Here is a 12,058-nt window from a genome sequence, read left to right as displayed (position 1 = left end):
AAACCTGAAGTAGCTGATGGAATCTAGGACTTCAAGGACTGGATGACGGAAAAAATACAGACACAAATCCCATTAATTCTCCCCAAAAGCTTCTCAAATGCTGGTGCATTAATCCTACTGCTTTCAAATACTCCTCCAATCCCTCACAGCAGTCCCCATACACACCTGAGGCTTCATGCTTCCTTTCTGCAAATGATACCTTTGTCTTCCTCTTATTTTAGGCATTTTGAACTTAAAGGTACATGAGTGTGATGACAATTACATCTTCACAAGAGCTGCACAAGGGTCCAGAGAAGAGCTGGGTGAGGTGCTGTGCAGGACAGATGCCAGCAGCCTGCCCCAGGTCCTATCTCTGAGTAGCTCTAACACATGCCAGCCCACACTCCAGCCTGTGTGGCATGGTACAGACCTACCCAAAGGACATCTGGATGAAGATCTGGTCCCACATCATTACTGGCACAAGTAGTGCTGGGTTTTCTGCAGCAGACATTTTTTCCCAGGTCAGTATTGGGAACCTGCCCCTCTTCCTGCCTCCTGCCCCAGATCAGTCATTGCAGCTCACACATGCCACCAGGCAGGAATGGGAATGCGAAATCAAGATCTCTGTGGTGTCTGCAGGAACAGACTTTTTTCCCCCAGAAATTTCCAGAGTCCTGATTCTGATTCTCAGTCCTTAAATATTCCACAGGCGTGAGGAATAACCTTTACGCTTCACCCATATTCCAGGAGACACAGTAATAAGTTCCCTATCTTTTCCATGTGGATGTAGCAGTCTTCTCCTCCAGAGCTAAATCACTGTGAAGCACTGTTCAGTACCATTAAAGCCCTGCTCAGCTCAGCCCTGAGTTATCACCACAGCAGCAGATTGGTGGCTCTCCTTTACATATTAAGTAATTTGGAATGGACGCTGCCACAGAAAAGCCAGATCTCATTTTAATTTGCATCTAAGATATATATCTGTGGCCTTTGCCCAAAGGTTTGTCACTCTAGCTGAAAGCTTGACAAAGGTCAGAATACTCAACTTTCTGCTTTAAATTCTAATGACAGATGAGAGATACATTTCTTAGCATAAATATTTATATATAAACATACTTTTTATATGCATGTATACACACCCCCCCAATCCTAAAATATCTCAGCATATGTGTAAGTGTAACAAATACTGCCACAGAGTCACAAGTGAATGGAGTAGCATACTGTGAGTCTGCTCTGACCCAAGATGTGGATTTGAATAGAAAAAAAAATTATCTGAGGTAGTGGAACCTTGAAATTTTAGCAGTGCTCCTACTGCACTAAAATAAGTAAGCTAAGATTAATTGGCAACATAAGCTCCAAGAGGTCTCAAGATTAAGAAGATGGTAAGCAAAAGCTAATCTATCAAGTATATCAGGAAGCACATTATCACTGCACAAAGCTAAAAAAATATAGTGATTGTAATTATTCTACTGCATTAATGTTTATTTCATAGAAAACATAGATTTAAAATACTCATCTGGTACTTTCCCCTGCACCCAACAAAGTGCAGGCTCGTTGCAATCCCTGTGTGTGCCTGCTTTGTGCTTTGCTCATAGACACTTTCACATTTAGAGAGAACAAATCTGACAAATCAGAAACTGTGTGTGACACACGTACTGACACCACAGCAGCACTGCTGTCAGGAGTCACGGGAAGGCCAGGCAGGGCTCCTGTTCACACCTCTCTGTCCTGTGTATAGGTGGTCTCATGCAGCACTGTGTCAAAAACTGTGCAAAAATGTGTCTGAAGTGCAGCCTCAAAGGACCCAACAGTTTTACATCATGCAAGCCTTGCTTTTACAGCCTGCTCATACAGAAAGGGCCAGGCTGATCTTTACTCATCCGTTCTGTAAGGGTGGAAGTCAAAACGGCAAAAAATTAGCCCATCAGGCAAGTTCCCTCGTGCTTCCTAAATCTGACCATTTCATGTGCAATCATTTGATTTTAAAATTACAATTTCCTCTTAACTAGCTGAGGTCCATGAATCAGAAATTCCTGGCACATGGGCAATTTTTAGTCAATAGGTGGTGGGAACTGGACTGGAGAAGGGATTACGGGCCCTTCCATTTCATTTTACAACCTTCCAGAAATCTCCCTCCTGAATTGCACCCCTGCCTTCTCCCACATCCCTTCATATGAGCCTCAAAGCTTTCATGTTTAATTCTCTAGCAGAAAAGCAAAATAAGGGGCTGCCTGATTAAACATTAAGGACCTTTTTCTCTCTTTATGGAAAATACATTTGATTTAATGTGAAGATTTAATGAGAAGTTAGTAACTGTTTATCTGAAGGTTATCCATTAATTGCTGGCCATGTGATTTGGAAGAAATTGTTTTGCACCTGGGAGGGGCTGAGTCATAGTGCCATAAAGGCACATTAATAGTATCTAATATTAAATGCCTGGATTATCTTCTTCTTTTGATAAACCCCTCAAAAGTTAAGAACTTGTACCTAGTCTGCCTGTCTCTGGGACAGCACAGGAAAACTGAAAAGGTCCCTCTCATTCACCTTACTTATAAAAGGCCTGATTCTAAACTTCTCTAGAAATATTCTCAGGAGCTTCAAAAACAAAGTGATTATGTGATCCATGCAAAACAATCTAGGAGGAGGAAGCTATGCCCCTAGTCCCAGTGGAGACTTAAATGCAGATTTATTACAGACAAAATTTATTCCATCAGAATTTGGTCTCTACCTCATGGACTGATTCCTCTACACTACTGTATTGATTTCATTACTGAAGTGCTGCACTAATGAATCAGGCTCTACATGTCCACTGTGCTACTATAAAGGATCACATTTTGTTATATAGATCATAAAATGCAGCAGAGGAAAAATAAATCTGCTGTGTTTTTGTATTGCTGCCTGCTTTGGTGTCTGCATTAAATAATATAACCATTATATACTGTTTTGTTTCCATTTATAAAGACACAAATGATAGTGCCAATGATTCTCCCATGCACTTACATTCAGAATCAGCTCTTTACCCTGAAAAGTCTGGGGACAGCGAGGGAATTAATTCCGGATTTCATAGTAAATGTAGGGCTTATAAAACCCATCCTCTGAGAGAGGTTCTTTACTCACATGGTGCATAGAACATGACAAGGGTGTGCTTCTTCTTCTTCAAGGACTCCCTGAAGTCTTCTCCAGCAAGGTGGATAACACTGGTCTGTTTTTCTTCCCATGCAGGCTCAGGTGGAGGTGGTGCTTCAGGACTAGAAAAGAAAGGCAATGAAATTGGTTTGAAAATGTTTCTGGAAGCAGATAAAGGGACAGCATCGTCCTGGTCATAATTAGCATGAGGAAACTGATAAGAAAAATCCTTCAGGGTGTCTGTGCAGTAGAAAGACATACTCAATATTTCCAACACCAGGTAACGGCAAAAAAGATGCAGGCTAATTTCTGGAACTCAATAAAAATATAATTTAAGTGACTGCACTCAGGCATATGAGTAGAAATGTTTCATAAAGACTTCCTACATTGCATCCAGCATCTGGGTGGAAAAAATATTGATACATACCACTGTATCATCCACAGGCATGAACTGAGAAGAACAGCAAGCAGGTGGAATCAAAAGGCAACTGATATAGAACAGCATCTTCCATTCAAACATCCTTTTTGTACTCTTTATCACTATCATGCAAACTTCTGAAAAGAATTTCGTGACCTTCTCTAGAATTCAGATATTAAAGCCAGGATGCAAAAATCAGCATTGTTCCACTTGGAATATTGGGGGTGACTGAACTGGGATATTTTACTTTGGTAACGAGAATGTCAGGTTTCAATTATGACTGCACATACTGGCTAGATCAGAGCAATCCCGCACACCTAGAGTGCCTCTAACAAAAATTCTGCTATTCACTAGCTCACAGACCTCTCTCAGACTCATTAAATTCATTCCTGCTGTATCTTAAACAGTGATTACTTACATAAAATCATTAGAATGGTGCCACAGTATAAAGACCTTCATATGTCGCCTTGGTAATAAATTAGCTTTTCAGACTTTCCTGACACTTTGAATGACACCATTTTAAGTTGTATCAGGTACATAAAAACCAAGTGGAGAAAAACTCAATTTTTAAAGTCTTTCTCAAGGTCACTTGGTGGACATTCTTTGCATTTCCACCATTACTGATTTTCCAGTTTTTAGAGAGACTTAGATGTGTTTCAGAGGAAGAGTTAGAAGAGTTACACAGTGTGTCCTTTAGCTGAATCCCTCCATGAACACAGTTATTGTGAGCTATCACTGATTACAGTTACAGAGGTGTGACTTACTCTCACACAGGCTTTTCCATGCTGACCTGGAATAAGCAACCCAGCAAGTGGTAACAACCTAATGGGCACCACAATCACCAGAGAGGAACCACAGCCAAAACCCACATGGCTGCAACCACCCATTGAGATGTTTCTCCACAAGCTGTACTTTTATCACCAGCCTGCACCCCAGATGCAGCCCTATTTCCAGCAGCTTCAGTGCAGCTGTGTCAATTCTATCCTGATCAGAAAACAAGGATGTTACTCTGCTGCATCTCTAGCTGGGAGAACATCCAGGAGCCAAGAGCAGGAGACAAGTTGTCTGGGCTTCACCTGCATTGCTGACTAACTGAGGCTGCAGACAAAAGTCTTCAAGAGTCACAGCAAGATCCAGAAGAATTAACACCACTTCCCTGCTCCTCATTGCTTATTCACCTACCAGTATGTACAGGCTGCATCAGCCTGAACTGTTTACCTCACTACAAATTACACAGTGCTCAAAGGACTTGAGCAAAGCAGTGAAATGAGGACAATGACTTCATATACAACACAGATACAGCAGCCTGGAGCTTGAGTGGGCAGGAGGCCAAGGGAGTACCATGTCTAAAAGTAAAATAGGGATAAAGCTCCTCAATATGCTACAACAATACTGACAGACCATATCTATTACCTGCTTTGAAGCAGTCAGAGAAGAGAAGAGAAGAGAAGAGAAGAGAAGAGAAGAGAAGAGAAGAGAAGAGAAGAAGACCAAAAAACCACATACAATATCCTCCCCCACCAAATAAGAGGTGAAAATAAAGATTACATTCCTCATGCCAACAGCATGTAATAGTTAAATGATTAAAATAGTCACAAAACTCTGGCAGGTTTTCTTCCCCTTGACTAATGCAGAAAATACATTAGGCTTACAGTACCTAAAGAAAATGCATATTTTATATATATATATATATATGCATACTTTTACATACATGCATACATAATGCATACTTAAAGAGACAATTGTACCAGCAATTTAATTTGAAATGGAATTACTGTCATAATTTTCATAGCAAACTTAATTCTGAATATTTCGGCACACCATCCAAGAAAAGTTACTTAGTGCACTCAGAGGTGCTGGTTTTGTTAGTCTTGCTGGCTTTCCTTCAGCCCCACGTGGGTGGAATTCTAGGCATTGGCTCTGAAATGTTGGAAAGAGAAAACTGTAGAAATTCAGTTACTAACACTGAGATCTGCCGCTTTGTATAAAGAGTGAAAAATAAATGTTCTGTTTATTTTTCAGAGCCATTGCTATTCCTTCTCCAGGGAAAGGCTTAAGGTATGTTTGAAAAATATTTATTTTGGGAAAGAAATACTGGGGCAGCTATGAAAAATCCCACAGCAAATAAAGGATTTGATGTATTAGAAACCATAATTAACATACATGTTTCTGTGAGTTTGAATACTGGAATTCAGTGTAATTTCGTTAGCAAGGGATTTAGGCAGTGTTAAAGCTCCATTTAGTTCCTCATCAAAGCCATCTGCAGGAGTCACTAACCAGGAAACCAAATACTATCTTAAACCTCTCAAAACTTACTTTTGCAGCCAGTCAATGATCTTCTTCTTTGTTCTGAGGTGTGGCAGAGTGTATTTCTCCTCTCCATCCTTAAAATACTTCAAAGTAGGAAACCCTGAGATGTGGTATCTCTCTGCCAGTGCCTTGTTGACAGTAGCATCGACTGCTGCAAGGACACCCGGACTCTGAAACAGAGATTGCCTCCTGTAAATCCCAGCCACACATGCACATCCCTTCAGCACGACACACTGGGCTTAGGGGCAATCACTCATGGTCTAGGCACCTTTGCTGCCTCTAGGACAAGAGGACATAGTCTTAAGCTGTTCCACGTGAGGGTTAGGTTGGACGTGAGTAAGAATTTTTTTCCACATAAAAGCTGATTAGACTTTGGAATAGGCTGCCTGGGGAGATGGTGGAGTCACCATCCCTGGAGGTGTTTAAGGAAAGACTGGGTGTGGCACTTGGTGCCCTGGGCTGGTTGACAAGGTGGTGCTTGGTCATGGGCATGACTTGATTTCAGTGGTCTTTTCCAACCTGATTAATTCTGTGATTTTGTGCACAGACATACAGAAAGCCACAGAGGACTGATGCAAAACCAGAAAGGGCTGGACTAAATGCTACCAGAGTCTTACCTGCTACTCTCCCATTTCTGATGGATTCTCTTTATATAACTCACTTTATAATGCTTAAGATCCATTCCCAAAAATTGCATTTCCTCCCACAAATCCCTGTTTCTCCCAGAAGAAACAAGCATTGCTAAAGATAAGTTTACTTTAAGGCAAATTCATCTTTCCCCAACTTGTGGGGATCTTTTCCTGAACCACCTTTAGAGACACAGAAGAATAGCCATTTGTAGAGTATGATTCATTGGATCTTTGTTTTTCTCATCTCCTCCCTCTCCAACAGCAATAAAAGATCTCTAGATGTCTCCACAGAAGATGCTTAAAGTATGGGGGAGACCAATTCTACTTCTCCTCCTGCATGGCATACACAGCATGAGACTGAATCAATAACACTAATACTTGTATTATTGGATCTCTCTTTTCCAGCCATGCTGATGGAGCACTTATGATGAAGCTAATGGAGTGGTGCAACCATTAAAAACAGGGTATTTGAAACAGGGATCAACCCCTTTTGTTTTTTTCCAAATCTAATTCATAAATAAAAGCCCATCTTTCTTCACATACAATGCCTTTAAGTAAGGGGAAGAAAAATCCATTTTTGGATTTGATCACGTTGTGTATAAGGCCTACAGCAGAATACATAAACATTTTTTGATTTTGTTTTCCTTCAAGACAGAATGTTCTTTCTCAGACTTTGGCAGGGCTCATGCATTAGCGATGAGACTGTACTTTGGAAGCGCATTTTGAAGGGTCCTGTGGGAGGATGAGAACAGCTGAATTTGTTGTAGGGAGAAAAGTCACTTTTATTACTCTAGTTATTTATTACTGATTATTTGAAGGATATAATAAAGGAAATTAGCTTACATCACTGGTTACATGGAGAAACTCTGCAGCCTTCTCATATTCTGGCTTCATTTTCTTACAGTGCCCACACCCTGCCAAAAAAGAAAAAATACAATTAAGTTGTATACACTATGGCCATTTATTGACCCATCCAGCCATTATCAAAATCCAAAACCATGTGGTAAATATTTAATAGAATTTTGTATGCATTTTAGTTATTTGTAAAGCCTTATTATGATATAGAACTTTTTCCAAAATGGTCACGATAGTTCAAACAAAGAATGTAATCTATTAATGATAATAATATACTCCCACTCTCATACCCACACCTCTTTCCTTACAAAAAGTACTATAAACACTTGTCAAGCCCATTGCTTCGAGCGTGCTCTTGGGCAAGGCAAAACCTCACCCATTTCAGTTTCCAAATCTTTGTCTGCTTTAAAAAGAAACAACACAGTTCCTCACGTGACTTCGTGACTTTCAGTGGAGGCTTACACTAGCACAGCTTCATAGAGTAATATAATTTGAATTCAACTGCACTGATAATAAGCCCCGCTTTACAGTGGCGCAGCACGTCCCCATGGCAAGGATTTGCACTGATTTAATCACATCAGTGTAATTACACCACCACATATGTTCCCAACATAAGCAGGATCTGTAAAACCAAGATAATGGTGCTTTCTTGCTTGTGCGAAGTTCTCCAGAGATCTGCCATTACTTCACTGCTAAGTGCTGACATTACAATAAAGTAAAATGAATGCATGAGCGAGAAAAGCAGACTTAGAATAAATTATTTGGGTGTAAATTAAACTGCTTTCAGCTGGTGCAGTTGCTTGCAGGCAGGCTGAACTTTCAGGCCCAGGTGAGGGTCCTACCGCGATGCAAAGTCACACTTTGGCACCTTCAGTGGGATGCTGGGCCTCGATGCCAGCCCCTTCCCTGTCCCCAGGGGACTGGCACAAGAGCAGCCCCTCGGGGACAGTGCACAGGGATGGGTGCTGGGATGAACACCCAGCACGGGGAGGTCAGGTGTGGCTGGAGGTGCAGGCAGTGGGGACAGGGCGCTGGCACTGCCCCAGCGCTGCCCTCGCTGCACCTCTCCCTCTTGTCTGCAGCAGCAGCCAGCTGGCTTTCCTGAGCTGTTATTGTTGGAATGGGCACTTGAAAGCCCAGACTTTGCTGAGCTTTTGAAAGTTTTATCAGAAGATACAGCTAGAAATGTGTTTCAATGCATGCCAGCAAAAGCTGACTCTGAGGTGTTCGGTTAACAGGGCTGGGGCTATTTTTACACCATTGTCCAAAAGAAAATAAACCAAAGACTCTGAACCTCAGTGCTGCTTTGTTTCCCTCTAATGGGATGACTGCTGAAGCCAGCAGACACAAACCTAGGCCTGAACTCAACCAGACAAGCATGTTTTCTATAGCACAAGTCAAAGTGTTTGCAGTCAAGAAGCAGTAAGACATCCAGGTGTAAGTAACTTCACCAGAGCAGAGTTTCAGCCACCACAGCACATCATGGAACACTTGCAGGGCACGTTTATAGAACAGGGTGAACACATTTGAGCAATAACTGCAAATCCCACCTAAGAATTACAGCAAATACCAAAGCAGTTGATCTCAGACCAGCTCCTGTTCAAACACCAGCTACAGTCCATATCACTTAGTCATCTGCACAGAGACCACAGCACTAAAGAGCCCCATGCTATTCTTTTAGGCAAAAGACAATAATGTGGTAGGAGCAGCAGAACAAGGGGAGCTCAGCTGGTGAAGCTTTGCCTTAATCTTACACCATGGTGTGAGAATGCTGGGAGCCTGATGTGACATCTTCACAGGTGAATTCAGGAAAAAGCTGGGACAGGCTGAGGAAGAGTTACTGTCTCAGCACTACTTATCTTGGTTAAAAGCACAAAAGAGGCTGGCAAAATGATTTATTTGCCACCCACAGAAAACTTGCAGGCATATGGCTTTGTGTAAGGGGCTGACAGATCCCTCTGACACCTGCCCAAGTTGATTTATTTCTCCTTTTAGGAGCAGGGAACTTCATTTTGTGCTCTTCCTCACTTTTAACCAAAAAGCATCTCAACTCCCAGTTCAGATACCTGGGAAACTGTCTGAATTAGGTAGCTTAAATTTGTACAAACAATGATTTTCTGCAAGGCTAACTTCACCTTGGTGGGCTTTACACAGTGTGTCCCTCAGCCACAGTAAGGTTCATACTGTGCTCTAGCTACAGTATCCACATAATCTACACTATATTCCAATTATATTACAATCATTAATTAGATCTGATCAACCAAAGGCATTAAAGAACCAGAGTTTTCACAAAGCTATGCAGAGGGGAAAAAATCCAAACCAATAATGCAGGCACATTTTGTCCAGGAAATGAAAAAATATCCCAAGCATCTGAAATTCATGTAAGTAATATTTTGCATCAAGATATCCAGACCATGAAATGTCACTGTTTCAAGTTCTTTCATGAACATCACACAGACACAGCACTACTGACTGCCACAAAGCTAACTCACTCAGGCTTAAAATAAAGGGAAGCAACATCAGATCTTTAAAAGGCACTTAAATGGAAACTGAAGTGTTCAAATCTTTATCATGAATGCTTGTTCTACCCCTGACAGAGGACAGCATGATGTATCAGCCTGGAAAAAAGTCACAACATTAAACTGAACCCGAGAGAGGGACAACAAATTTTAAAAGCTTCTCCCACAATAAACGATGCTTTTCTGGCTGTCTTCATGAGAATTTTGCTATTGTGAGCTACAGCCTGCTTTCACCTACCACTGTAGAAAAGGGGAGATACAAATTACAAGTCAGACCTACAAACTGCAAATCAATTAATCTATCTTTTTATTATTTATTCTATCTTTGAGTTATCCTATGAAGATTGCCATTAAATTTTTGACACCAATGGAAAGTTATTTAAATGAATTCCAAGGTCACTGCCTCTCCTTTGATTGCTACATTAGGTTGTTCAGTGGTAGCTTCATCCCTCTGTGCTAAGCTCCTCTAGTTTTAGATGCTTTCTGTTCATAAAATGAGTGGAGAAAATAATAACAACCCTACAGGCGCTGAGCCCAGATGCTCCTGTGTGCTGCTGGGACAATGGAAGGAGCCCACAGGTCTGCAGTGGGCATCTGTGACAGACGTGCTTCTACAAGATGCACTGTCAAGCGTTTACTGACATTAAAAGACTAAGCAAGGGAAGTGACTCATTCGATCCCAGGAGAGAAGAAAGGCTGCAGACAACACAAGGATGTCCTGTCCTGTGCCTACTCCAAGCACTGCCATCCTCTGAGACTCTGGGGGTCATGGCTGGTGGCAACACCCAAGGGTTTGTAGGTGTCTATCCAATAGGACTCCCACAGCCTCAGTCTTTTCTTGCAGCAGACAAGCAGCTGCTCTGGAGGGACAAGAGTTACTCTCCATCCGGCAGCAGAAACCAGTCCAGGTTCAGTGCCTGGTTCTGCTCACCAGTTCAGGACAGCTCCTCTGACCTCTCACACCCCATTTTGCTCTTCTTGAACAAAAGGAGCTCCAGGCAGCCAGGGCCAAAGCTCAGATTGAAAGAGCACACAGATAAGCAAAAAGGAAGTGTTACAAGACAAGGAAAAGAAGTCAAAACTTACAACAATCAGTGCTAGGACATCTGGTACGCACCCTTGCTAACCATTTCTAAAACAGATGTCTAAATGAAGCAAGAATTCTGCTTTCCCAGTTTATTTATAATCAATCTTCCCATTTGCACTGTGCAGATGGGCAGATAAGCAGCTCTTTCCTTTGGTGCAGTCACTGTCACATAGCTGAGCTCAGCTGCACCCCCAGACACGGTGATCAAAGGTCTCCATGTCCCTTTGGTGCAGACAAGTCACCTCCCTCCAGGATCCCCCTGCAGGGCAGAGGACAAGACATGCTCAGCACTCTGTCCTCTGCAGAGTGTAACCATATGCAAATGTAGAGGCAAAGGCCAAGTGTGGACAGAGCACTGCTGAAGTGAAAGGGTGGGCAGGACATGGACAAAGGAAAGCCTAATAAACGTACCAAGCAACTCTTTTTCCAAGGAAATATCTGTATTTGTTTATAGCAGCCTGTTTGGCACCATGGCAAAGACTTACAACACAGTTGCTTCAAACCTTTTCAGAAATGAACTAATATAAGTACTTCTACTGTTAAAACTAAATTTTACAGACAGAAAAACCAGTCAAGCAGCTGCAGCTAAGGTCCTGCATATCCTTAGTGATGTGTCAAGAATATAAATTCTGTTTCTCTCTGTCATTCACTGTTTGCTTCTTTCAGGTTATTATGACTATATAAATAAACGCCATGCTTTTGGCCATGTCCTCTCATTTCAAGACAACATTGTCTGAGGATCTGAAGTGTTGCGTGACAAGCAAGAGATAAAAGACAACACCCAGGCAATTGTGAAGAAGCAATTTCTGACATCAAGAACCCCAGAGGTAAACTAAATTGCAAATAAAGGTTTTAAAGAATCATTACATTTCTGTCATCAACAGACTGCTCGAATACTGTTATCATGTACCAGCTATTTATTGTATCATGCCAGCTCTATACCCATCTATAGCTGCATACCAAAAATATCTCCATTAGCCTGATGAGAAAATGAATTTGAAGCACAAAACATGTCCTGCTTTCAGTAAGTGGGCCACTGGCAGTTCAGAATACTCTCGTAGATTTACAGACAACTTCAAGACAAGAAAAAAAAAAGTGAATAAAAAAATTCAGATGCACCTTCACTCTCTAAACATTT

The 12,058-nt window shown here is 41.6% G+C and overlaps 1 protein-coding gene across 1 annotated transcript in view; it reads right to left on the bottom strand.

Annotated features, from left to right (window-relative positions):
* PDIA5 (protein disulfide isomerase family A member 5) overlaps positions 1-12,058 on the bottom strand; it is a 97,505-nt gene that overhangs the window by 24,304 nt on the left and 61,143 nt on the right. The window contains exons 12-14 of the mRNA XM_014871768.2: positions 7,303-7,373; positions 5,837-6,000; positions 3,094-3,224 (exon numbers count right to left, since the gene is read on the bottom strand). Of these exons, the coding sequence (XP_014727254.2) occupies positions 3,094-3,224; positions 5,837-6,000; positions 7,303-7,373 (366 nt within the window). The remainder of the gene's footprint in view (positions 1-3,093; positions 3,225-5,836; positions 6,001-7,302; positions 7,374-12,058) is intronic.

Source organism: Sturnus vulgaris, chromosome 7 (assembly GCF_052056855.1).
Source record: "Sturnus vulgaris isolate bStuVul1 chromosome 7, bStuVul1.hap1, whole genome shotgun sequence".
NCBI classification, from domain to species: Eukaryota; Metazoa; Chordata; class Aves; order Passeriformes; family Sturnidae; genus Sturnus; species Sturnus vulgaris.
The sequence above is the reverse complement of the archived record's forward strand: the minus strand, read 5'-3'. Positions and strand labels throughout refer to the sequence as shown.